The following is a 27,725-nucleotide window of genomic DNA, read 5'->3' on the forward strand; positions in this document are numbered from 1 at the left end:
ACATCTACCTGCAGTAGGGGCACCTCTAGCTCAGCACGTCGGGTAGGGCTCTAACTCGCGACGCCCTTACCTCGATCCTGATCCGCGGAAGGCGCAGCAGCCGAAACCTGTGGCTCTGCAAAACGGGGGTAACAACTGGGCGTGAGAACTACTATAAAAACAAGTAGTCCTCAGTGGGTACCGCCCAAAACAACATCGGTCCACCCACTAAGTCTACAGGAGGGAGCAAGAATAGTAGGAAAAGCAGGAAACAAACTCAACCGCTACAAATCACTATACTATCATGCTCTACACTAACCAACTGTAGGAAATGTCAAATCTGACCCAATCCAATCGGGACTGTAGACATACCCGTCCCTGGGACTGTGAACACACCCGTCCCTGCCCCGTTGCGACTATCGGGCTCTATCCACACTAACTGGTCCGTGGAGAGCAAGTCCAACTGGCATGAGCGACACCAACGCAAAAGCACAAGCCTGACTCCGGAGTGGCACTCGTGGGCGCTACCCAACCGAGTATGCAGCGTATCTCTGTCGAGCTCAATCAGGCTCCAACTAGCCAAAGTCAAGTAATCGACTTAAACTGGTCTAACAACCAACAGGTAACGTGCCCTCGGCACAATCTGACGCCAAAAAGGCGATACGGTCCACCGTCAACTCTGACGGCACCCAACAGTCCGAAACGGCCTGAACGACCCTGCAAAAATTCACTCGGCGAACCAGCACGAGTGTAAATACATTCTAAACTACCCAAGGTATCCATTGCACTGACTCGGCAACGATACAATCGAACACGGCTCCTAGAGCTAAATCTGGTAGTTTAAGCATATGACGGGTCAAAACGCAGGTTTTCTCCTAAGTCAAATTTCAAGTCCAACATGTATAATTTAAATATTCATTTCAGCATGCTTCTACATTCATATTACATTCAAAATGCTAATCGATGAATTAAAGCATGATTTACAACACTCGAACTATACACGTTGACTAACATGCACTTAGGAGCGAAACCGATGAAACACCCACCTCTAATGCAATTCCTGGCAGCAATAGGGTCTCGGATCCTCAAGCAACACTGCTGGAAACCTCTTCAAACCAGCAACAAAGCCCCTTAAGATCTGGATTTACAATGCACCCAAAAATCCAATAAAAATCATCAAAATCCACAATTCAGTCCAAGTACACAGCAGCAGAGAAGAGAAGGGTTTCGACCAAGCTAACCTTCACCAAAATCCACAAGTAAGGACTTCGTGGATTCTTCTCGCAGTCCCGAAACCAACGAATCAAGTCTCGACGAAATCCGATGCTCCTACGTCGAGTACGAGCTGAAATACTAACAGTCGACGATGAATTTCAGCAAAACAGCATTTAAGCTTAAATATCTCAATTCCAATGTCAAAACTCACCAAACGAACTCCAAATCAGGTGGAGAGGGTCCCAATTCCAGTACTGGGTGATAGGGAAAATAACTCAACTCCACAAAGCCCCTGCTTCCCAAGTTCACCCCAAGAAAACATCAAAAATTGGCAAATTCTGTCCAAAGCAACAACAGCAGAGGAAAACCTGAGTTCGACTGAGCTAACCTTCACCAAATTCTGCAAATTAGGGCTTCGTGGATTCCTCTGGAAGTCAAGAATCCAGCAAACCAAGTTTCGTTGAAATCCGACCTTCCTACGTCACGCACGAGCCAAAACACTGGAGGTCGTCGCTGAAGAACTGCAAAATCAGCACCTTGCAATTCTTGGAGAGGTGGATCTTGATGCAAATTGGAAAGATTTGAGGGATTTGGGAGTAAAATCTAAGTCCTCTGTGAAGAACAGGTAAAAGAGCTCAAAGGGGGCGCTTCTCAGCTATTTATAGGCTGCTGGATAGATCAGATAAGCCCCAGGAAAAATAGCCGCAATCCAGTGCCCCTGCAGAAACGGGCGTTTCTGGGCGCCCGGAACCATGTTCTGGGCGACCAGAACATCCGGCCTGCACAAAATGGGCCCCTCGGACTCTCCGCCCGCGGTGTGCTGCGCCCGTAAACGGCACCGGCGGAACTCACCTACCGCCCTGCCACGCGTCGAAGCAAGCGATATTCACGAGGTGAAATTTCTGGACCCACTTCTGGGCGCCCGGAACATGGGATCCGAATTGGCTTCCAGTTTCAATTAAAATCAACACTCGTTTCTGGGCGACCCTAACAATGTTCTGGGCGCCCGAATCTGGCAAAACTTCAGTTTTGCTTATTTGAGTGCGCCGAGTCCAATTCTGCATCCAATTCGTGCAGAATTGACTCCGACTCAGTCCGACACTCTCCAGAGATGTCGACCAGCCTATAATACTGAAGCCAATCCTATCCAAAGCTCAGGAACACTACAAATGCGGGGGATGTGCTGGTGAGGGTGAGGGTGTGTCACGCCCCGGATTACACATTTCCCCGGGCACGCCGACAAATCTGCCGTATACAAAGAAAATTTTTCTGTATACGAAGCGATAGCTGTACCTGTAAACAAATTCAAGCTACAACTAGTAGTATAGAGCTGCTAAACTGAACTGAATATAAATAAACGTCAAGTTTACTATACATACAAAGTTCCTCGGATACAACATCTCTCGCTCCAGCGAGTAGCAAACATAAGTATGTACATGAACCCAAAAACTAAAACTACCTGTAGCTGGTACTCCTCTAGTACTGCAACCAGGGAAGGGATCTAGCTTGTGACTCCCTTTTCATGATCAGTATCAGCAACAGCAGCAGTCGCAGACGAAAGCTCTGCAAAAAGGGGTCAACAACTGGGTGTGAGAACTATTGCAAACAGAAGTAGTCTTCAATGGGTACTACTATCGACTTCAACGGCTCACCCACTAAATCTACAGAAAGTATGCTCAAGGATAGTAAAGGAAGCTGAAAAAACTCTATAGCTATATGCCACTATACTATCGCTAACCAACACTAGCTATCTGTAGATATAAAAATGCAATCTCTGACCCAATCTCACTGGGGACTGTGAACGCACCCGTCCCGTCTGTCGAAGCTACACCAACCACCACCACGCTGGGTTGTCCGCGGAGAGCGAGTCCAACCAGGACACAACGATAACAACCCAAACGCACAAAGCCCGACTCCGGAGTGGCACTTGTGGGCGCTACCCAACCGAGTATGCAAGTGTGTCTCTGCCGAGCTTAATCAGGCTCTCACAGGCTATAATCAAAGTAAATGGGTCAACTGGTCTAACAACCAAAACTCACGTGCCCATGGCATAATCTGATGCAAAAACAACAATCTGATTCCACCGTCAACCGCGACGGCAGCCGACAGTCCGAAACAGTTTACACACTACTGTAAAATAAGCTTGACATCCCAACACGAGCGTAAACTCATCCTACACTAATTTGGATATCCACCGCATATAAACAGCAGTGATATAAAAGAACCACAGCGCCTAAAGTTATCCGAGTATCAAATGCGCACTAACATCGTGGATACAAAGCGCAACAGCTTCAGAAGCTATCTGAGTATCAAATGCGCACTAACAGCGTGGATACAAAGCGCAACAGCTTCAGAAACTATCTAAGTATCAAATGCGCACTAACAGCGTGGATACAAGGGGCAATAGCTTCTGAAGCTAAATCTGGTAATTTTTCAGAAAATGACAGTGTAGGATCTATATATTTTCTCCTAAGTCAATTCCAAGTCCAACATGTAAAATTAAACTACTAGCTTAACTCCAAATTCAGATTTAAATACTAATCCATAAATTCGAGTACTAGCAAGAAGATAAACGAATGATACATGTCGACAATTGCTAAAACTTAAGAGGTATTCCGACGATTTTGATAAACTCCAACCCACCTAGAAAAGCTAATCCAATGACGGCGAGAAGTCGGAAGGAGAGGAAAACACGCGCTTGCCCGGCCTCTAACGGCGCTACCATAACGCACGCACACTGGAACGGCCCTCCGAAACGACGTCGAAAATCTCCTGAGCTCGAGTCGCGCTCTCTACCATGCACTCGATCAAATTAGAGAGAAAAGGAGAAGCTCTCAGCTAATTAAGTTGATAAGTATATGGAAGCTTAGATGGCAATCTTATCCAACAACATAATGACAATAGTACCCTCACCAACTCAAAAAAAATAGTTGGAGTACTGGTACCCAATTTGGTTACCGTTACTCGACCTCTCAGTCCACAAGCTCACACACAGGGTACCAGTACTCAATACTGAAAACCTGTACTTTGCATATTTAAATGTCAAAACTCTGCTCTCGCGTCGCACTAAGTCCGTTTTGCATCCATTTCGTGCCAAAACGATTCCGACTTGTCTCGACAATTTTCAGATGTGTCGACAAGCCTCAGATGCTAAAATCCCACAGGCAATCAAACACCAAGGATACTATAGGGTGAGCCAGACAGAGGCAAGGCGGGCCGCCACCACCCTCTTAGGAGAGAGAAAAAAAGAACGAGAGGTAAAAAAAAAAGAGAGAGAGAAAAGAGAACATGGGTATTTTGGTGAGTTTTCTGAAAATTCGGCCAAAATCAGCAAAATTCAAAAAGACGGTTTACTTTTGAAAAAGCTCAAAACTAGTAGATTTTTTATACAAATTGGCCTAGTTTAATTTCTTTTTTACTTTTTTTTTTTTAAAGGCGACATAAATAGTGTTAGGAAGAAGGTGGTCCTCATTTTAGGATCTCCATCTAGGGGGTATTTTGTTGTACATTAAATCGTAAAAAATATAATTTATCATCAAAAAAAAATTTGGTGGAAAAGAAGTTCGACGTTTCGTAGTATTTGATTTGTCAGAAAAAAAATAATTTTTCATTAACATTTGTTTGGCTGAAAGAAAAAAGTCCACATTTTTTTTTTGTTTGGTAGAAAAAAATAAATGAAAAAAATTTTAAATGGCTTGAGTTTTCGTTTTCCATAGAAAATTGATGGAAAATGAAAAACACTCTTTTTCCTCAAATATGTAAAAATAGATTTTCGAAAAATAATTTTACGACTAAGGAAACACACAAAAAATAATTTTTCTGATCAAAAAATAATTTTCGATACATTTTGTGGGTAACCAAACGCCTTCTTAAGGGCATGTTTATGTCACCGAAGTTGGAGTTTGGGTTGAAGAGAACTTTGGGTTGATGTGGAGTTCGATAAAAACTATTTCTTCCTTATTGTATATTTTATAACTATGTAAGTGAAGTTTTTTTAGTTCTGGTATTTGTTTGGCATAAAGTGAATAATGTAAAACTTTAATTTATGTATAAATAATAAATAACTTAAGAACTAATAAATTATAATATAGTAAATAAAATAATATAATTATACTACTACATAATTAAAAAATTTAATTTAAAACAACTAAATTTTTTTATATATAAATAATAATAATACAACAATAATTATAAAATAAAAAAATATATAAATACTTAATTAATCAATTTTCATCGTATTTTAAATGTACAAACTAAATAAAAGAAATACTAAATCTTAACTAATCTGTCACGCCTCGGATTACTCGTTTCCCGGGCGCGCCGACAAATCCGCCGTATACAAAGAAATTTTTCCTGTATGCGAAGCGATAGCTGCACCTGTAAATCATACAATACTACAGACAGTAGTATAGAGCTGCTAGAAGAACGAGTAATAAAACAAACCGTGTTCCATATACATACGCCAAATCCAAGGTATAAAACCACTCGCACTGGCGAGTTAAATAGAAGTATGTACATGAACTGGAACCAAAAACAACAACCTGCTGTAGGGCACCTCTAGCTCGGCTCATCGGGTAGGGCTTTAACTCGCGACGCCCTTGCCTCGATCCTAATCAGCAACAGCAGCAGCCGAAGACGACGGCTCTGCAAAAATGGGGTAACAGTAGGGCGTGAGAACTACTATAAAACAAGTAGTCCTCAGTTGGTGCCGCCCTCAACATCATCGGTCCACCCATTAAGTCTATAGAAGGGAGCAAAGGTAATAATAAATGCTGGAATAAAATCTACAACTACCAATTATTACACTATCATGCTCTAAGCTAACCTATTGTAGAAATATCAATTCTGACCCAATCTCCTTAGGGGCTGTAAACATACCCGTCCTAGGGACTGTGAAACACCCATCCTGCCCAGTTAAGACTATCCAGCTACCTCCACACTAACCAGTCCGTGGAGAGCAAGTCTAACCGGCATGCACGGCACCAACGCGAAAGCACAGCTCCCGTCTCCGGAGTGGCACTCGTGGGAGCTACCCAACCGAGTATGCAGCGTATCTCTGTCGAGCTCAATCAGGCTCTCTCAAGCCAAAGTCCAAGTAACCGACACTAACTGATCTAATAACCAACAGTCACGTGCCCTCGGCACAATCCGATGCGAAAAAGGCGATATAGATCCACAGCCACCCCCGACGGCACCCGACAGTCTGGAACAGCCTGAACGCTACTGTAAAAATATACTCGGCATCCGAGCACGAGCGTAACAGAAAGCTAAACTATCTGGGGTATCCGTCGCCTCGATACTGCGACGATACAAAATTACAATGGCTTCTAGAGCTAAATCAGGTGGTGTAAACAGGTGACATGTACAAATCGCTGATTTTCTCCTAAGTCAATTTCCAAGTCCAACATGTATATTTCAGGTTTACTAATCATGCCCTCCATGCTGATTTTATCCATGATATAATCAACGAAAATGAGCTACAACATGATTTACAAAAACTGAAAATCATACATGTCGACAAATACTGTGCTTAGGAATAAACCGATGTAACCCACCTCAAAAGCTAATCCCCGGCAGCGAAGAGAGTTACCGGAGTCCCTGGCAAGCTCGGCCGCAACCCACTGAACCAGCAACTACAACTCTCCAAGGATCTAGGCATAGAAACCCACAATAACCATTAATTCTGCCTAAAACCACAGCAGCAGAGAAAAATAGGATTTCAACCAAGCTAATCTTCACCAAAATCAGAAATCTTGGGCTTTATGGATTCCTCTCGAAGTCCTGAATCTAACGAACCGAGTTTCGTCGCGATCCGACACTCCTACATCGCGTACGAATCGAAACGCCGACGGTCAACGACGAAATTCTGCAAAACAGTATCCTTGAGCTTGAAGTAGTACGAACTTGCAACGGTTGGAGGAATTGACGAACATCTCACCTCAATCGCTGTCCCAACTCTGGCGCGACGTTGAGAACAGCGAAAATCCACGCTCGCCCGGCCTCCTCTCGATGCTAAGGCAACAAACACGTACTCCAACGGCACCGGAGCGAGATGTCGACGTCGAATCCGAGCTACGCGGCACAGCACTCCCCCTCGAGCTTCCCCTTGCTCGGCCGATGTCAGAGAGAGAGATGGAGAAGCCAGAAATCTCTCTCTCAGCTCTACACCAACCTATATAGAGAGGGAGGAGGTTGGGTGATACAAACGAGGCATGGAAAGACCAAACTGCCCTCCTACCTACCCTGGCGTACCGGTACACGGGCCCCCGTACCGGTACAAAGGCCAACCCGAGAGCAAGCTGCGCGAAGCCCTGTGCAGTGTACCGGTACACCGTGATAGCTGTACCGGTACAGCAAGCAAAAAATAGCTATTTGCATATTTTCTTGCTAAATGCTGCTCTCGCGTCACATAGAGTCCGTTTTGCATCTATTTTGCGCCAATGCGACTCAGACTTGTCCCGACACTCTTCAGAGCTGTCGACAAGCCTTAACTGCTGTACACCAGAGATCTCACATCCTCCCCCACTACAAAAAGTTTCGCCCTTGAAACTTAAACATACCTCAGCTCAGGGCATCGAATAGGTAGGGATAGGACCCCCTCATCACCGTCTCAGGCTCCCAAGTCGCCTCCCGCTCATCGTGATTGCTCCACTGCACTTTCACATACGGGATGATCCGGTTGCGCAATTCTTTTGTCTCTCGAGCAAGAATCCGCAATGGTCGCTTCTCGTATCTCAGATTCTCACCAATCTCGAGTGGAGTGAAGTCAATCACGTGAGAAGGATTGAAAACATATCTACTCAATGCCGAGACGTGGAAGACATCGTGAATGCTAGCTAGTCGCGGGGGTAGAGCGATCCTGTATGTAACTGGTCCCACTCGCTCCAATACCTCAAAAGGGCCAACGAAACGTGGACTGAACTTTCCACGTACTCCAAATCGGCGAATCCCTCTGGACGGCGAGACTTTGAGGAATACATGCTCACCAACCTGAAACTCTAAGTCTCTTCTTCTGGTATCGGCGTAGCTCCTCTGGCGGCTTTGGGCTGTCAAAAGGTGTGGTCGAACAACTCTCATCTTTTCCTCAGCCTCTAGCAAAATCTCAGGCCCAAGCGTCTTCTTTTCACCCACATCACTCCAACATAAAGGGGATTGACATCTGCGTCCATACAACGCCTCAAACGGAGCCATGTGGATGCTCGCTTGATAGCTGTTGTTGTACGCAAACTCAGCTAGTCTCAAATGTCGATACCACCATCCTCCAAAGTCCAGGATGCATGCTCTCAGTATGTCCTCTAGAGTCTGAATGGTCCGCTCTGACTGACCATCTGTCTGTGGGTGAAATACCGTGCTGAACTGCAGCTGTGTACCCAAGGCTGTCTGCAAACTCCTCCAGAAGTGTGATACAAACCTCGGATCCTTATCAGATACGATCGAAATCGGCACGCCATGCAGCCTAACAATCTCATCCAGATATAGCTGCGCGAGTCTCTCTCGGGACCAGGTGGTCTGAACCGGTAAGAAGTGAGCAGACTTGGTCAGTCTGTCCACTATCACCCAAATCGCATCGTAGCCACCCTGCGCTCTAGGCAATCCCACGAAGAAGTCCATCGTGATCTGCTCCTATTTCCACTCGGGCACGGGCAGACTCTGAAGCTTGCCAGTAGGTACCTGATGCTCGGCCTTTACCTGTTGACAAGTCAGACACTGAGCCACAAATCTGCCAATGTCCCTCTTCATTCCATTCCACCAAAACTGTGCCTTCAAGTCCTTATACATCTTGGTTCCACCTGGGTGAATAGTATAAGGAGAACAATGAGCCTCTCTTAATATGTCCTCTCGGATCCGAGAATCCACAGGCACACACAGTCGGTCCCTATACCGCAGTACTCCCGAACTGTCCATAGAAAAACCCTCTGCCTGTCCCCTGTGTAGCTGCTCTCGAATCCTCAACAAGTACGGATCTCCACTCTGTTTCTCTCGGATCCTATCCAACAGAGTGGGATGTAAGACCAGAGACATCAGTCTCGCAGTAGACCCAGGAGACACTACCTCAAGCCTCAGCCGTTGGAGCTCCTCGAGCAACGGCCTCTGCTCAGTGATCATCACACTCAGGCTCTGCACTGCCTTCCTGCTCAACGCGTCTGCGACTACATTCGCCCTACCAGGATGATACTGAATACTAATATCATAGTCCTTCAGTAACTCCAACCACCGGCGCTGCCTCAGATTCAATTCTTTTTGGGTGAACAGATACTTGAGACTTTTATGATCAGTAAAAACCTCGCAGTGCTCGCCGTACAAGTAATGCCGCCACAACTTTAACGCAAAGACTACCACGGCAAGCTCCAAGTCATGCGTAGGGTAATTCTTCTCATAATCCTTTAACTGCCGTGAAGCAAAGCAATTACCCTACCATACTGCATCAGCACACAACCCAGGCCACTGTGCGATGCATCACTGTAGATCACAAATCCTTCCCCCATCACAGGAAGGGCAAGAATAGGAGCTGACGTTAACCTCTGTCTCAACTCATCAAAGCTTCTCTGACAATCCTCACTCCAGATGAATCTAATCCCCTTGCGCATCAATCGAGTGAGGGGTGTGGAAAGCTTCGCAAAGCCTTCCACAAATCGACGGTAATATCCTGCTAGTTCAAGAAAACTCCTCACCTCTGTTACCGTCGTCGGTCTGGGCCAACCCCAAATCGCATCAATCTTTTTCGGGTCAACTGCTACTCCCTCTGCTGATATCACGTGGCCCAAGAAAGCAACCTCCCATAACCAGAACTCGCACTTCTTTAACTTGGCATACAACTTATTCTCTCGCAGAAGTTATAGCACAATCCTCAAGTGCTCCTCATGCTCGGCATCGCTCCGGGAGTATATCAGAATGTCATCGATGAAAACTACTACAAATCTATCCAAGAACGGCTTGAACACTCTGTTCATCAAATCTATGAATGCGGCAGGGGCATTCGTCAATCCAAAAGGCATCACCGTAAACTCATAATGCCCGTACCGAGTCCGAAAAGCCGTCTTAGAAACATCCTCGGCCCTCATCCTCAACTGGTGGTAACCGGACTAGTGATCAATCTTCGAGAAGACACAAGATCCTTGCAGCTGATCAAACAGATCATCGATGCGCGGCAAAGGATACTTGTTCTTGATGGTCACTTTATTCAGCTCCCGGTAATCTACACACAACCTGAGCGAACCGTCCTTCTTCTTTACAAACAATACTGGCGCTCCCCAAGGCGATACATTGGGTCTCACAAACTCCTTATCCATCAAATCCTGAAGCTGCGCCTTTAGCTCTCTCAGCTCTGCTGGTGCCATCCTGTAAGGTGCCTTTGAGATTGGTGCAGTTCTAAGAACTACATCAATCACAAACTCTATCTCCCTCTTCGGCGGCATCGAAATCAACTCAGGGGGAAACACATCCGGAAACTCGCGGATTATAGAAATATCCTCAAGTCCCGGAGCCGCTGTAGGCACCTCTGTCACAGTCGCCAGAAAAGCAACGCATCCTCTACTCATCAGCTATCGAGCCCTCGCCAAAGATATCCAAGTGGCAAACAAAGTACTCCTACAGCCTCTGAAGGTGAACTCCTCCTGGCCTGGCTCACGGAACGTCACAGTCCTCGCTCCACAGTCGATAGTAGCATAGTACCGCGCTAGCCAATCCATACCGAGCACTACGTCAAAGTCCTGCAGCTGTCCTAACACCAACAGGTCTGCGGGCATGATCCAAGAATCCAACTACACTGGATATGACCGACAACACTTTGCAACCTGTAAAACATGGTTGGGGATCTGCACCTCTCGTGTCTGTGACAATGACCCTAACTCTAGACCATGCAACAATACAAATGCTCGGCTAACGAAAGAATGCGAGGCACCGGTATCAAAAAGAGTGCGAGTACGAATGCCTGAAATCAAAATGATACCTGCCACCACTCGGTCGGCTGCTGAAGAATCCTCTACTTGAGCTGCGTAAACTCTGCCACTCGGAGCCTGCTGTCGCCGCTCAACCTGACGCGGCACAGACGATCTGTCCTCCTGGCGGAAACTCGGTGTTGCTCCAAAAGACTGCTGGAATGCCGGCTGCATTGATGCGAAGGATGGTGTTGGTGATGCTGCACGAGGACAAGCTGACCTGATATGCCCAGGCTGACCACAAGAGTAGCAACGACCCTCTCTCTGCTCGCACTGCCGGGGCCAGTGTGGTCCCACGCAGATCACACACTACGGTGTCCTCTGAGTCTGCCCCTGCTGACGGGATCCCCTGAAACGCTGACGCCCCGAAGACCCACGACCCTGAGAGCGTAATCGTGGAGGCCTCGGCGGACGCCTGCTACTCGACTGTCCACCATCATCTGAAAAGGGACGCTTCCTGTCCTGACTCTGCCCCACGGCCGGAGTCCTCTCCTGCAGTGACACCTCACCTATCTCCACCCACAAAGCCTGCTCTATGGACGCATCTAGAGTCCTCGACCTCTGCGTCCGCGCCAACTTGAAGATGTCGGGTCTAAGCCCCTGCTCAAACAGATAGACCCTATGTGCCTCGTTCCTGGCCACAAATGGCACACATTTCAGGAGTCGCGTAAACTCCCGAATGTACTCCTGCACTGGACGGTCTCCCTGCTGGATTCTCTTCAAATCCTCCTCGAGCTTCTGTTTCACACTGTTGGGAAAGAACATCTGAAACAGCATTCCACAGAACTCATCCCATCTCAGCTGCAACGCTACCAGTCCCTGCTCTCTCCTCACTCTCCTCCACCAGGCATGAGCATCACCTGCCAAGCAATGGACTCCCAAAGACACCTGCTCCCCCTCAGGAATAAACAGATCCTCAAATAGCTTCTCCATCGCACTGACCCATCCCTCAACAACCCAGGCCTCAGTGCAACTGCCATCGAAAATCGGTGGATCAAAACGGCGAAAACGAGCCAACCTCTCTGTCCACCGCTCCTGCTCAGCCTCTGTCAGCTGTACTGGCCCCTTAGCAGGCGTAACTGGCACAACTGGAACTGTTGCTGGCGGAGGGACCACTACAACAAAAACGGTCTATAGCGACACTTTTAAATGTAGGTACATGTCAAAAAAGTGCCGCTAGCTAAAATTACCGACACTTTTAAAAAGTGTTGCTATATGTGGGGTCGCTAAGTATATAGTAACAGTTAAAGAGTGTCGCTATAACCTAAAAGAGTGCTGCTAATTTACCAACACTTATTTAAGTATTTAGCAACCGCCGAAACTCTATCTCGTTGGCTACGGTGGCAGAGGAGGACGACAGTAAAGGCTCTACGTCTAGAATTTCAGTGGATTGAGTGAAAAGAGAAGAAAAGATGGTAATTGATTTTTCTTTTTTTTTTCTTTTCTGTTTGTAATCGGGCCAAATGGACTGGGTGTGGTGGGTTGAGTAGAGCAATCTTTTATTTTTGGTTGGATTGGGCTTTATATTTAGGCATTAATAGATGTGTTTTTAAGTTTTAGCATAAATGGGACACTTACTCAAAAGTGTCCCAAACATGTGTCCCTATAACCTAATTCTGTTGTAGTGGACTGCTACAGCTGGTGCTGTCACTGGGGTAGTCGGAGGTGGAACTGACGACTCTAGTGCCCTCGGTGCTGAACTCTGGGGCGAAGCTAGCCTCTCACACATCCTCTCCAACAACTCCCCCTGCCGCCTCATCACCTCTATCAGGGCGGCCAACTGTGTACTCAAGTCCGGAGGTGCACTCGCCTCTGGTCGAACACTCTGCTCCTGCCGGGCACTCGGCTCCGCATGCTCAGGCATCTCGGAAGGTCCCGCACGATCCTGCGACAACTGGGCACGCTCCCGCAACGACGGTCGACCTCGGTGACGATACATAGTTGGAAGGAACAGATCGGGGTTAGATGAAACACAAATACTCTCGACCCAATCCACGAAAGTCGGGAAGGCGGGCCCCTGTTTTCCTCCAAAATTATGTTATCTGCAGCGAACATAATTTCTCAGGCCAAAATAGGCATTCCTTCAATCACTCACCCCACTCTAGGAGGAGTTAGAATAATTAATCATTGACTTTCGCAATAAATTACGCCTCTCACGTCTTGCCTTCCTAAGGTTTGCCAAACTTAGGTTTCTTAGGTCCCAACGACCTACAGCAAAGTTGTTAAAACTATTCAATCTTTGACTTTCGCAATAAATCACTCCTCTCGCTTCTTTCCCTCCTAAGGTTCGCCAAACTTAGATTTTTTAGGTCCCAACGACCTAATGCTAGGCTCTGATACCAACTTAATCTGTCACGCCCCGGATTACTCGTTTCTCGGGCGCGCCGACAAATCCGCCATATACAAAGAAATTTTCTCTATATGCGAAATGATAGCTGCACCTGTAAATCATACAATACTACAGACAGTAGTATAGAGCTGCTAGAAGAACGAGTAATAAAACAAACCATGTTCCATATACATACGCCAAATCCAAGGTACAAAAACCACTCGCACTGGCGAGTTAAATAGAAGTATGTACATGAACTCGAACCAAAAACAACTACCTGCTGTAGGGCACCTCTAGCTTGGCTCGTCGGGTAGGGCTCTAACTCGCGACGCCCTTGCCTCGATCCTGATCAGCAACAGTAGCAGCCGAAGACGACGGCTCTGCAAAAATGGGGTAACAGTAGGGCGTGAGAACTACTATAAAACAAGTAGTCCTCAGTGGGTGCCGCCCTCAACATCATCGGTCTACCCACTAAGTCTACAAAAGGGAGCAAAAGTAATAATAAATGCTGGAATAAAATCTACAGCTACCATTTATTACACTATCATGCTCTAAGCTAACTTACTGTAGAAATGTCAATTCTGACCCCATCTCCTTAGGGACTGTAAACATACCTGTCCCAGGGACTGTGAACACACCCGTCTCGCCCAGTTAAGACTATCCAGCTACCTCCACACTAACCAGTCCGTGGAGAGCAAGTCTAACCGGCATGCACGGCACCAACGCGAAAGCACAGCTCCCGTCTCCGGAGTGGCACTCGTGGGAGCTACCCAACCGAGTATGCAGCGTATCTCTGTCGAGCTCAATCAGGCTCTCTCAAGCCAAAGTCCAAGTAACCGACACTAACTGATCTAATAACCAACAGTCACGTGCCCTCGGCACAATCCGATGCGAAAAAGGCGATATAGATCCACAGCCACCCCCGACGGCACCCGACAGTCTGGAACAGCCTGAACGCTACTGTAAAAATATACTCGGCATCCGAGCACGAGCGTAACAGAAAGCTAAACTATCTGGGGTATCCGTCGCCTCGATACTGCGACGATACAAAATTACAATGGCTTCTAGAGCTAAATCAGGTGGTGTAAACAGGTGACATGTACAAATCGCTGATTTTCTCCTAAGTCAATTTCCAAGTCCAACATGTATATTTCAGGTTTACTAATCATGCCCTCCATGCTGATTTTATCCATGATATAATCAACGAAAATGAGCTACAACATGATTTACAAAAACTGAAAATCATACATGTCGACAAATACTGTGCTTAGGAATAAACCGATGTAACCCACCTCAAAAGCTAATCCCCGGCAGCGAAGAGAGTTACCGGAGTCCCTGGCAAGCTCGGCCGCAACCCACTGAACCAGCAACTACAACTCTCCAAGGATCTAGGCATAGAAACCCACAATAACCATTAATTCTGCCTAAAACCACAGCAGCAGAGAAAAATAGGATTTCAACCAAGCTAATCTTCACCAAAATCAGAAATCTTGGGCTTTATGGATTCCTCTCGAAGTCCTGAATCTAACGAACCGAGTTTCGTCGCGATCCGACACTCCTACATCGCGTACGAATCGAAACGCCGACGGTCAACGACGAAATTCTGCAAAACAGTATCCTTGAGCTTGAAGTAGTACGAACTTGCAACGGTTGGAGGAATTGACGAACATCTCACCTCAATCGCTGTCCCAACTCTGGCGCGACGTTGAGAACAGCGAAAATCCACGCTCGCCCGGCCTCCTCTCGATGCTAAGGCAACAAACACGTACTCCAACGGCACCGGAGCGAGATGTCGACGTCGAATCCGAGCTACGCGGCACAGCACTCCCCCTCGAGCTTCCCCTTGCTCGGCCGATGTCAGAGAGAGAGATGGAGAAGCCAGAAATCTCTCTCTCAGCTCTACACCAACCTATATAGAGAGGGAGGAGGTTGGGTGATACAAACGAGGCATGGAAAGACCAAACTGCCCTCCTACCTACCCTGGCGTACCGGTACACGGGCCCCCGTACCGGTACAAAGGCCAACCCGAGAGCAAGCTGCGCGAAGCCCTGTGCAGTGTACCGGTACACCGTGATNGCCGGAAGTGTGAGATGAGTCTCGGCTGAGCCAGGGTCTGGATGACGGGCTAGCGAGACGAGTCTCACATCGCCTGGTACTTGTGAGTCTGAGCCTGACGAGGACGTCAGGACTTAAAGGAGGGGAGATTGTGAGATCCCAGATAGCCTATATATGAGATATAATAGGGTTAAACTCTTAATCCGGCTTAAGCATTTTGGATGGTGGCTAGACCCAAGAGGTTAAGAGAGTTAAGCGTGCTAGGACGGGAGTAGTCCTAGGATGGGTGACCCCCTGAGAAGTCGGGGCGTCACACCCTGCTAAGCTCAGCCGCAACCCACCGAGCCAGCAACTACAACTCTCTAAGGATCTAGGCATAGAAACCCACAATAACCATCAATTCTGCCTAAAACCACAGTAGCAGGGAAAAATAGGGTTTTGACCAAGCTAACCTTCACCAAAATTAGAAATCTTGGGTTTCTGGATTCTTCTCGAAGTCCTGAATCCAACGAACCAAGTTTCGTCGCGATCCGACACTCTTACGGCGCGTACGAACCGAAACGCCGATGGTCGACGACGAAATTCTGCAAAACAGCATCCTTGAGCTTGAAGTAGTACGAACTTGCAACGGTTAGAGGAATTGACGAACATTTCACTTCAATCGCTGTCCCAACTTCGGCGCGACATTGAGGACAGCGAAAATCCACGCTCGCCCGGCCTCTTTTCGATGCTACGGCAACAAACACGTACTCCAACGGCACCGCGGCGCGACGTCGACGTCGAATCCGAGCTAAGCGGCACAGCACTTCCCCTCGAGCTTCCCCTTGCTCGGCCGATGTTAGAGAGAGAGGTGGAGAAGCCAGAAATCTCTCTCTCTCAGCTCTACACCAACCTATATAGAGAGGGAAGAGGTTGGGTGATACAAACGAGGCATGGAAAGACCAAACTGCCCTCCTACCTACCCTGGCGTACCGGTACACGGGCCCCCGTACCGGTACAAAGGCCAACCCGAGAGCAAGCTGCGCGAAGCCCTGTGCAGTGTACCGGTACACCGTGATGGCTGTACCGGCACAGCAAGCAGAAAAAAACGATTTGCATATTTTCTTGCTAAATGCTGCTCTCGCGTCGCATAGAGTCCGTTTTGCGTCTATTTCGCGCCAACGCGACTCAGACTTGTCCCGACACTCTCCAGAGCTGTCGACAAGCCTTCACTGCTGTACACCAGAGATCTCACATAATCAAATTTTATCATATTTTAAATATGAAAACTAAATAAAAGAGTAATTAATGCCATAATTAAATATATTTAAATATAACTAGCATCACTCATTGTATTGTTTTATTATTTTTCCCTCACATCTCTTTATCGTAATTGACTTTGGTCCGGAGTTGGCCGAAGTCAGTTACGTTATTTCCACTAACACGAATTTCAACCGTATCTTTATTACGAGGAAACAAACAGCGAAAATAATCATTTACAGCCGAAAATGACTTCACCCCTCTCCACTTCCACCCAAACAAACAGGCCAGTCTCCGACCACATAAATAGTGCCAAGGTGGAAGTGCTCCTCATTTTAAGTTGCTGTATTTAGCCATCGACCACATAAACAGTAGCTATTCTCATTTTAAGTTTCTAAGCTTTTAGTTCACTTTCCTTTTTCTGGTAAGTAGTCGCTTATTGCACATCATGTTATTAAGATTGCCATATAAATTGTTATCATGTTATTTTCTATTTTGTTTATGTTAATTTATTTAAGTTGTAAATTCAAAATTTAAAATTTTAATCTAATTTAATTTGTAAATTTTTGAACATATATTAGATTATCATAAGGCCACATTTGGTTCGCGTTATGTAACATTATATATTATTTCGACATAACTAGCTATCTGAGATTTCTGAATCAGATTACTACTGATACTGCATTACTGTATTTAGTTTAATACAGTAATATAATGGTGCATTATAGTGTATATAAAATTACTATGTTTGATTTATTTTATAAAATTCATTAGTCCTAACAATAAAATGTAATCTATTTCAAAATTGCCTTTACTATTTGGCAAAATCTTTTACTATTTACAAATAATAACTTTTTAATTAATTTATTTTAAATAACTTTAAATTTTAAATTAAATTTTAATTTTATATTTAAAAATTTAAATTTAAAATTTTAAATCTGAACAAAAATATAAATTTAATATTTTAATTTAAAATATAAATTTAATATTTAATATTTAAAACTTAAAATTTAAAATTTAAAATTCAAAATATAATATAAATTTAAAATTTAAAATCTAAATTTCAAATTTAGAATTTAAAATATAAATTTTAAAATTTAAATTTGACAACTCAAATATTAAATTAAAATTTTAAAAATAACGTATTAAAAGGGTTTGGGTTGTTGGAGGGATAAACTTGTAATTTTACATAATATATAAGATAACCTGTCATCAGTAACAGAAGATACTCAACTCCTGCTCGGTAATATTTTTGGAGTAATCCTACATCATTTGTAATACTATATTACCGTCCAAATTATACACTGAATGAACCAAACGCGATAATATTGTCAGGATTGTCTATAATCCTGACGGAATAATCCAAACCAAACACGCCTTAAATAAATTTACTCTTTTGAGTGGTGTCGCATGTGGGTGCACGCAATCATTACAATTTGCACTGGTCCCTCTTGAGTTGCTAGAATTAGGGCCCATTTGGCCTAACTTCCGAAAAGTGATTTCTGAAAAAGTGATTTTGGTTCGGAGAAGTGATTTTGGCTAAAAGCTGAAAAGCGTTTGGCTGAGTATAGATAAAAGTGATTTTTCTGAAGTGATTTTGAAAAGCTGTTTGGCGAAATTTTTTTGATGTTTGAATAAATTAATATTTTTATTAAATTTTATTTTAAAATAATTTAAAATCTAAATTTAAATTTGAATTAAATTTAAATTTTTAAATTTTAAAATTATACAAAATTTAAACTTTGATATTTTAATTTAAAAATAATTAAAAAAATAAAAAATAAAAAATAAAAATTTAAAATTTAAAATTTAAAATTTAAAATTTAAAATTTAAAATTTAAAATTTAAAATTTAAAATTTAAAATTTAAAATTTCTAAATTTTTAATTTTAAATTTTAAAATATAAAATGTCAAAATTTAAATTTTATTGAAAATTTAAAATTTAAAATTTGAAATTTTAAAATCTAAAATTTGAGTTTTGATATTTAAAATTAAAATTTAAAATTTAAAGTTTGAAATCTATTTTTTAAAATTTAAAATTTAAAATTTAAAATTTAAAATTCAAAAATGAATGTGAAAATTAAAATTAAATTTAAATTTGAAATTTGAATTTAAAATGAAAAAAAAAAATTTAAAGTTTGAGTCCAAAAGCAGAATCAGATTTCAAAAAGCACCTTTTTTCTGCTTCTGATTCTGGAGCTTGCAAAATCAGTTTTCTGATTCTGAAAAACAGAGTCAGATTTTAAAAATAAAGTTGTCAAATACTCTATTGAGCTGAAAATCACTTTTCAATCTAAAAGCACTTTTTAAAAGTTAGGCCGAACATCCCCTTACACTTGCTTGTAGGTCCAATGAAACGAAGGTAATGTGCATCATTACATCAGCTTTATAGAGTCCGACTATTGTACTATAATAAGTGCTTTCATTTTTGTATTCATAAATCATTTTTAATAATAGAGTTTTGAAATTGACGATCTATATCAGCAAATAATTTAGAACATTCAAATATTTTAAAAATCAAAATTTATTATNGATACGACGAGCGTGCGCAAAGATATTGGAAAAAGAAGCAGAAATAGTACAGATCGTCGTAGCTCGCGGCGAACAAGTTTAAAAATCGTGAAATTTGAACCACGACATCCTTGTGACACATAAAGGTGGGGGGTGCTATCCGGAAACACCGGATCTCTTTCTATATCTATGTCCCTTCTTTGAACATGTTGGTATTATAACATTCTGGCATGTAGGGTAATGAACGGCATGTGTTGGTTGTAACAATTATCTGCGTAAGATTATTGTAATGATATAGAACCGTGTGAATAAAGATAGCGAAAGACCTTATATGCATGTGAATGTGAGAAATGACTGTGACCGTAGTAAACAAAGGCGACATTGACATTAGTGACTCGATTGGCATCGAAAAGAGAATAGTTAAACAAGGTTTAACCTAAGTGACATCATGTGTATTGTGGCATCAGGACCGCTATGACATTGGCAAATGATAGTATGAATAGGTATTAACCATTCATCAGCGTTGAGACAGTGAGAATTGTGATAGGCGGGCCATACCTCCTCAAATTTGAGGATGAGATCATACTCACATGTATTGGTTCCGGCTTGTGAGAGGTCGCTCATCCACGAGCGGTGTACTTCGGAGAAGAAAAGCACCATGGGTGGACGTGCCTACTTCGGAGAAGAAAAGCACCACGGGTGGACGTGCCTGGCGAAGATCCTTTGGGTGGTAGTGCCTTGTGCCTCCCCCGTTAGACGGGATATGTGGACTGTGAGTTGGGGTAAACCAGGAGCACCCCAGGTTGATTGGGTAAAGGCCAAAGGAAAGTGAAAAGGATATGCATGCATAATTATCATGTATTTGAATATGAATATCTATCTGTGGATTGCTTTCTTACAGACATTGTATTAGAAGTGCATTAGTTGGTTTGTTAATCTTCTTTATTGAAATACACATGCCTGAATTAGACCTAGTGGGCGAATCGGCGTGGTCGGCGGCCGAACCCACTGGGAACTTCGTTCTAGTTCTCATTACCACTAACCCTGCAGATCCGTAAGCGAGCGGGGCGGCGGAGGATCGAGGCAAGGGGGACGCGCCGTAGATAGCGGCCTCGGAGTTATATAGACATACCCTACATTCGGTGTACTCAACTTTTGTATGTTGAAATAGTAAGGTGATAATGATGTAATGTAAAGATGATATAAATTGCCTTTTTGGTTAAAAGAAATCGTGATGTAAATGTATGTAATAGACTATTTGTGTTTGATTCAAATGTAATCAAATGATATGTATATTGGATGTTTAATTAGTTTCGATGCTTTCACTGTGGTTGTTGTTTGCCCTCGTGCAAACCTTGTATATTCCGCAATTCTCTTTTGACTTGCTTGTAATATACTTGTTGTTGGAGCCTTGGGCGGACAGGGGAGGTATTGTCCGTTCGGCGTCTGTCATGTGCTCGAATCCGACCAAACTGGCGGAGCTCGGGGCGTGACAAAAGATGTATAAAGATTTGAAGTTATTGTATTGGTGACCTGGGATGAAAAATGATGTTGGAGAATTTGTAGCTCGATGTTTAACTTGTTAACAGGTAAAAGCTGAACATCGACTACCCGCGGGAAAGCTTCCGAGTTTATCTATACCCGTGTGGAAATGAGAAAATATTTCTACGGATTTTATTATAGGCTTGCCTCGTTCATAAGCCGGTTGTAATGTTATTTGGGTGATCGTATAGGTTGACGAAATCTGCTTATTTCATTCCTATTCACACTATTTGGACGGGAGAGAGACTCGCACAAGTGTACCGTGACGAAATTGTGCGATTATATGAAGTGCCTACATCTATAGTATCGGATCGAGATTCCCGATTTGTATCACATTTTTGGAAGAGTTTGCATGATGCATTAGGCATTCAACTAGATTTCAGCACTGCTTTCTACCCTCAGAGTGATGGGCAAGCTGAGCGTACTATCTAGATTCTTGAAGATATGTTTTGGGCTTGTGTGATGGGCTTCCAAGGTGGATGGCCTCAATATCTACCTATGGCAGAGTTTGCTTATAATAACAGTTATTAAGTAAGCATTAAGATGACACTATTTGAAACCCTTTATGGAAGGAAGTATACATCATCTCTTCATTGGAGTGAAGTAGGTGAAAAGCTGATTTTGGGTCCATATGTGCTCCAGGAAGCTAAAAGTAAGGTTCGCCTTGCATGAGAGCGAATAATTGCAGCTCAAAGTAGATAGAAGAGTTATGCGGATAAGCGTCGACGAGAATTGGAATTCCAAGTTGGAGATTATGTTTTTTTGAAAGTCTTGCTGACGAAAGGAATTAAGAGGTTTGCCATTCGAGGAAAGTTGAGTCTTCAATTTATTGGACCCTACGAGATTATGGAGCGTGTAGGCCTGGTAGCTTATCGGCTTGCTTTACCGCCGAACCTATTAGGAGTACATAATGTATTTCATATTTCTGCACTACGGAAGTATGTATTCAATCCAGCTCATATTTTGGATTCTACACCATTGGAGCTATGAGAGGACTTAAGCTTCGAGGTGCAATTTGTGAGAATTTTCGCTCGCGAGGTGAAGAAGTTTCGGAATCGAAGCCACTTGGGAGCTGGAAAGTGCACTCCAGAAGTGTTATCCCCATATTTTTCAGATGGAATCTTGAGGTACTTGATTTTTAGTTTCGCGGACGAAACTCCTTTTCAGAAGGGGATAATGTAGTACACTGAACTTTAGCAAATTAAAAGGTTATAGTGTAATAATAGTATTATGAACTATTCTGGACATTTTGGGGATCAATGATGGTGTATCGATCCTTTACTTAAGCTCCCGAGTGCGAGAATGGATTTTTAACATTAAAATCTGTAAATTGCAAGTTTTGAGTGTCGAGTACCGGTACCTGAGTGCGGTACGGGAACCCTGTAGGGTGCCAGAATGTGTTGCTCTCGGGTTTGAGAAGCTGCGCATTGAGTACCAGTACTGAGCTGGTGAGTACCGGTATTGTGCTGAGTACCGATACTATATCAGGCGGGTATCGGTACACTTTATAAAATCCGAATGTCCAGCGCTCGAGTTTTGCGAGACTGAGCACTGGGTACCGGTACTCCAATTCGAGTACCGGTACTCAATGCTGTAATTGATATTTGTTTAGTCAGCTAATTGTGAGTTGTTTAGGGGTATAATTGGAATTGAGCCTAGTGTTTATCCTCAACAGCTCCCCCAGCTATTCCCTCGTGCTGGAATCAGAGAAGAGTTATGGTGAGCTCCTTCTCTTTCTCTCTCTAGATTTTTTTCCAATTTTAGTGGAGATTGATGGAATTGATATCTCTTTTCTTCTCTTTTCCATGAAATCTGGTTTTGTGATCCTTGGAGAAGCTTTGGAAGTGAAGAAAAGAGTGTTTTTGAGGATAAATCTCTAACCCTAACTCAAGGTTGGCTTGGTTTGGAGCTCTTGGAAGGTTAGTTACTTATTTGCAAGTTTTGTGTGTGAATTTGGTTGAATTGGTGGAATTTGAGTTTAGTTTTGGAAAATTTCGTGGGGAGGCTTATGAGAAGCTTCTAATTCATTTGGAATGTTTGTTAGGGTGCTTTGAGGCTAAAGGATGCTTTGAGGCTAAAGGATATCTTCGCTCGAGCAAAACGAGTTCGAGGGGTATCCGGTGGGTTTGACCTTACCGAAATGGGTAAACTCCTCCTATGTCATTTTCGATGTTTAAAAATGGACTTCATGTATATTCATGCTAGATATAGTATAAATAAATTATTGAATATTTAAAACATACATATTACACATGTTAAAGCTATACTTCTATGTAGTAGAGAGATGTTCAATGAATTTGGCTAGCATACTTGTATAGCATATATTTGTTAGAATACTTACATGATGTTTAGTATCCTTGTATAGGCAAGTTGGATATGGCAATTATATCATAATAGTTGGTATGGACTTAATGATGTGGTACATGACTTAGTTAAATAACCAAACCTCGATATTGTGATGTAGAATCCGACCTTTGGGTCGCTAGTAGATATATCATATTTTAGACATGATGATCGGGAACTTTATATTGTGGATCATGCTTGCTTACCATTTTGCTCATTCACACAAGCTTGTGAGAGTCGCTCCCCACAAGCCGACACTCCGGAGTTGGCCTGCGCGACATCATGCTCGCCGTGCGGGACTGGGCGCCGAAGTGGATTGTCGTGGGGAGTGTTGACTATCACGGGGTCATTAGGCACGGTGCAAGCCGGACTACACTTTGTGTTGGTCCTCGTTAAATTGAAAAGAAGATATCTAAATAAATAATTTAGCCATTATTGGACATGTCATTTATATGCTCATTCATGATAGAATAGTGTCCATACTTGTGATATAACATGTAGATGTAGAGCCATAATAGTATTAGTAATTCATTACTTATTTAATATCCATGCTATGCCATTTGTTGCTTATGTTTACTATATATCCTTAGTGACCTAGTGGTGTAATTCGCTGATATTGGCGGCTTACCCACTGGGAACTATTGTTCAATAGTTCTCATTTCCATGCTGTTGTTGTTTTTATTTTCAAAGCCATTCACAGCGGGAGAGGCTAGGAATCGCGGCAAGGGGGTCACATCTAGTTAGAGTTAGTTTGGAGCTTCTGCTAGGTGGTCACCTCTTCTTTTGATGTAGCTGGCGAGAGAGTTTTGTTCTTGATGTCTAGAGACCACCATGTATATATAGTTTTATACTTTGGCTACTTGATGTATGTATATCTTTGAGACTGTTAATGTTAGTTAGTTGTTTCCTTTTTACTTGCCTTAGTGAGTAGTTTATCATGTATGCTCTGATATCATGTTAGATTTCTATTGCTACTTCTAACATTTTTATTGTAGACGCCTTATATGCACCGGGCATACGATGGGTCTGTGTACGTACCGTGTAGTCTTCCGCGGCCCGGGCATGACAAGGGCCCACATTATCCTAACCGTACATTTCTTCATCCAAGGGCAGAAAACCTACAATTTGGTGTTATTGATTGCATTCCAGCCTAGTTCTATATATGTACATATATAGAGAGAGAGAGAGAGAGAGAGAGAGAGCAACTTATACACCTAAAAAGTGGGTGCACAAAGAAAAAGGATAGTTTTACTGGTGAATTATGATAAATTAATGAACTTTCTTTGATTAGAAGTATCTAGTTTGACAGGAAATACAAAAATTAGTCGATTTATTTAGTTTGATTTTTCTATTAAATGTAATTAATTTAGAAGTTTAAATAGTGTTGGTTGATAAGTCAAAGAATTAGTGGAAGATAACACCAACAAAAAATGTATCATCTATTTTAAGTCTACTTTGGAAATTAATACAAGCGCATTTTTGTTTGTGCTCCACTTAATTTGTTTTTGGTGAATGGACTTCCAAATAGATGAATGAATACATTAAACTCAATTTAGCGTATTTGAAGTCGCTACGATGTAAGTTTAATAATTTGTCGGCATCGTTTTGAGCTTGACAACATAGTAAAAAATATTATCCATGTGAAAATGAGGCTTTGTCTCTTGTTTCTATTTATATTTAAGTTTTTTTAAAAAAATCTTTTGGTCCCTTATCATTGTTATGTGAATTTTCATAACAGAGATCGCGGATATACTAGTACAGTGGAAACCAACACTTAAAAAGAAAGTTGATAGCTCAGGAAGCACTCCCCTTCACTATTTAGCAGCAACTGGTTACCATTATGTGATGCGTCAACTATTAGAACATGACACTTCTCCGGCGTACATCTCAGACTATGAAGGATTATGCCCTATACATGTTGCTGCTAGGATGGGACGACTCTCTATAATTCGTGAGCTTATTGAGCATTGCCCTGATATGTCTGAGTTAGTGGATGGTGGAGGAAGGAATTTTCTACATGTTGCTATACAGCACAAAAAAGAGCAGATAGTTAGGTTTGTCTGCAGACAACTGTCGCTTTCGAAAATGATGAATGCAAAGGATAGTGAAGGGAATACACCACTGCATCTTGCTGTAGAATCCAAGAACTACACTATGGTGCGTCTCCTATTGGAAAACAAAAGTGTACACCCAAGCATTGTGAACAAGGATGGAAAAACACCTCTAGATCTTGTCCCTATCGGGCTTGGGTTTCTCGTAAACTTTCAACTGGTAAATCGATTTCCTACTCTTAAGTTATATTTAAATTATTCCAGGCATCACTAGTTCATTGCTTATTGATCTTTGAGAGCAACTTTGCACTAGGGTCTTGCATCACATGAAGCCGTATTTTGGTATTGATGATGTTATCTAGCAATAAAGTGCCCAAGGGATAAAACTTCAGTGGAAAGCTTCCTAGCGATGCCTTGTAGAATAGCCCCTGATCTGCAGGCATATGTTACTTTGCTTTTATCCAATCGTTTGTTGGGTGCTTTCAACACTAAAATCCAAAAAAATTATTGCAAATTCTAGAAAAAAAAAAATTATAACTTTTCGATAGAGATAAAAATGATACATGACAACAGATTAGCCTTTAGTAATGAGGTGTTAACCGACTGTACCTAAAACAAGTGGAAAAGAGCTTGATGGTTGGTACCCGAGGTCCCAATTTCGAATCCTAGCTAGTTGATTCACATTTCCAGCTAAGTTTATTTCTAAATAAAATAAACAAAGCGGGTAACGTGCTACCTATATCTCAAAAAAAAAAAAAAAAAGTAACGAGGCGTTATTGGAGAGCTTCCCACAAACTTTTGTCAGGCCTTTAAATTTTGAGTCATGTAATTCAATATTATTTGAGTCGGTTTATAATAACTTGATATAGATAAGAGTAGAAAATAAATTGAATCCTTATAATTCAAAATTTACAATTTCAAAAAAATAAAATAGATAATTAAAAAATAATTCAAAAATTCTAGACGATTTTGTTAACAATCCAAAATTTAGAATAATATCAAAATTTAAAACTTCATTACATAAATTTTGTTATTAATTCAGAATTTAATGATAGTTCCAATTTTTAGATGATTCTATTTTATAAAATAAAAAAGAGAGTAATTCAAAAATTAAATCTTCATTGCTTAGATTTTTGCATTAATTCAGATTTAAAGTTTCATGAGATTAAGCATATACGATGCCAAATTTTTTATTTAATTTCAAATTTAATTATGATCTTTTATTGGCTAATTTGCATAAAATATTCACAGGTTTTTCTCAAAAATAAGTTGCTTTTTTAAATTTTGCAGATAAAGTCTGAATTTTAGTAAATTGTGTCACGCCCCGGGGTCCTTTTTGGTTTAAAATCAGAGCAGAAGTGTCTAAATTTTTTTTTTTTTTGAAAAATCTGACCCCCAGGATATGCCAGATCCGCCACAAATATATGGATTCTACTATTCACACGGATAGAGTCTCCCCTGTATTTGCACGGCATCGCACAAGTATAAGATACAAGATTTACAAAACAAATACAACCATACATATAAACATCTACAGATAATCATACGCCATTCACAGGCATATCCACAACTAGAGTTATTCATAAATCCACAACTATTAGTTTAAAATGTTTCCTATTCGGAAACTCGTTTTAAAGCACTAAATCATGAAAACCGAGAAAACCGTTTTAAAGACCGTTTCCCACATGGAAGCCTTTTACTTTTAAAACTCGCTACGACAAGGGGTAGAAAATCATTTTCATTTTACAAAAATCCACAAATCTTTTATTACATTCAGAAAACCATATGAGTTCAAAAGTGATAAGTCACTAAACTAATTAACTATCTAAGTCATTTATTTAAAGGAGCTGAGTTTGAGAATTAACCAAACAACAGGACGGTGGCACTATCGATCGCTAGACTTGCTCCTCACAAATCGTCCCATTAGGACCCGCGACGTCACTTGTAATGGGGGTGGGGGGTGAGAACATGTAAATATGTCTCCCCTCCCAGTGGGTACCGCAAGCCGATGAGGGCGAGGGGTACTCATCAGACAAGGAGGATAAACAACAATATGTGTAAGTGAAATACAGTAGCAACGATAATAAATGAACATGATGTATAAATGTATAGCTACCGCTACTGTATGTATGCATCAACGGACGACAAGTCCAAAATACCTAATCTGGAATAGCCATATTGGTCCGCAACAACTCAGGCCCATGCCACGACTGTTCTAAATAGAAACAAGCCATATTGGTCCGCAACACCTCAGGCCCATGACCCCAGCATAAGCTCTTGGGTCTGAAAGCATATAACCCCTCTTGGGCTCACGGGCTGGCACACCCAACCACTTTTTCGGAAAAGAATACTCTCTTCCGGTGGATCAGACCGCTGGTGTTCGTGCAATGCGTACGAGCAGTGGCGATCGATGCTAATATGCTTAATAGCCAACCATCGGCAACTAGCCGACAATCTTGCTCCTCAAGGTATACCAACCGTATAGGTCATCAAATAATCAAACTGGCCAAGTAGGTCATGATA

The 27,725-nt window shown here is 42.4% G+C and overlaps 1 protein-coding gene and 2 long non-coding RNA genes across 4 annotated transcripts in view; 2 read left to right on the forward strand and 1 right to left on the reverse strand.

Moving 5' to 3' along the window:
* Positions 1-25,593, forward strand: part of LOC109727711 (protein ACCELERATED CELL DEATH 6-like) — a 49,366-nt gene extending 23,773 nt beyond the window's left edge. Inside the window, exon 2 of the mRNA XM_020257894.1 lies at positions 24,890-25,593. Within this exon, the coding sequence (XP_020113483.1) occupies positions 24,890-25,476 (587 nt within the window). The 3' untranslated portion in view covers positions 25,477-25,593. The remainder of the gene's footprint in view (positions 1-24,889) is intronic.
* LOC109727712 lies at positions 76-1,279 on the reverse strand. Its single transcript, XR_002220815.1, has 3 exons — positions 1,221-1,279; positions 1,026-1,117; positions 76-115 (listed from the first exon to the last, which is right to left on the reverse strand). It is a non-coding gene; the product is annotated as an uncharacterized LOC109727712 (long non-coding RNA).
* On the forward strand, positions 20,752-24,065 carry LOC109727714. 2 transcript variants are annotated; one of them, XR_002220818.1, is made up of 4 exons: positions 20,752-22,527; positions 22,645-22,727; positions 22,853-22,952; positions 23,842-24,065. It is a non-coding gene; the product is annotated as an uncharacterized LOC109727714 (long non-coding RNA). The 2 variants fall into 2 exon arrangements; XR_002220817.1 differs by having other exon boundaries at positions 20,752-22,727.

Source organism: Ananas comosus, linkage group 22 (assembly GCF_001540865.1).
Source record: "Ananas comosus cultivar F153 linkage group 22, ASM154086v1, whole genome shotgun sequence".
Lineage (NCBI taxonomy): Eukaryota > Viridiplantae > Streptophyta > Magnoliopsida > Poales > Bromeliaceae > Ananas > Ananas comosus.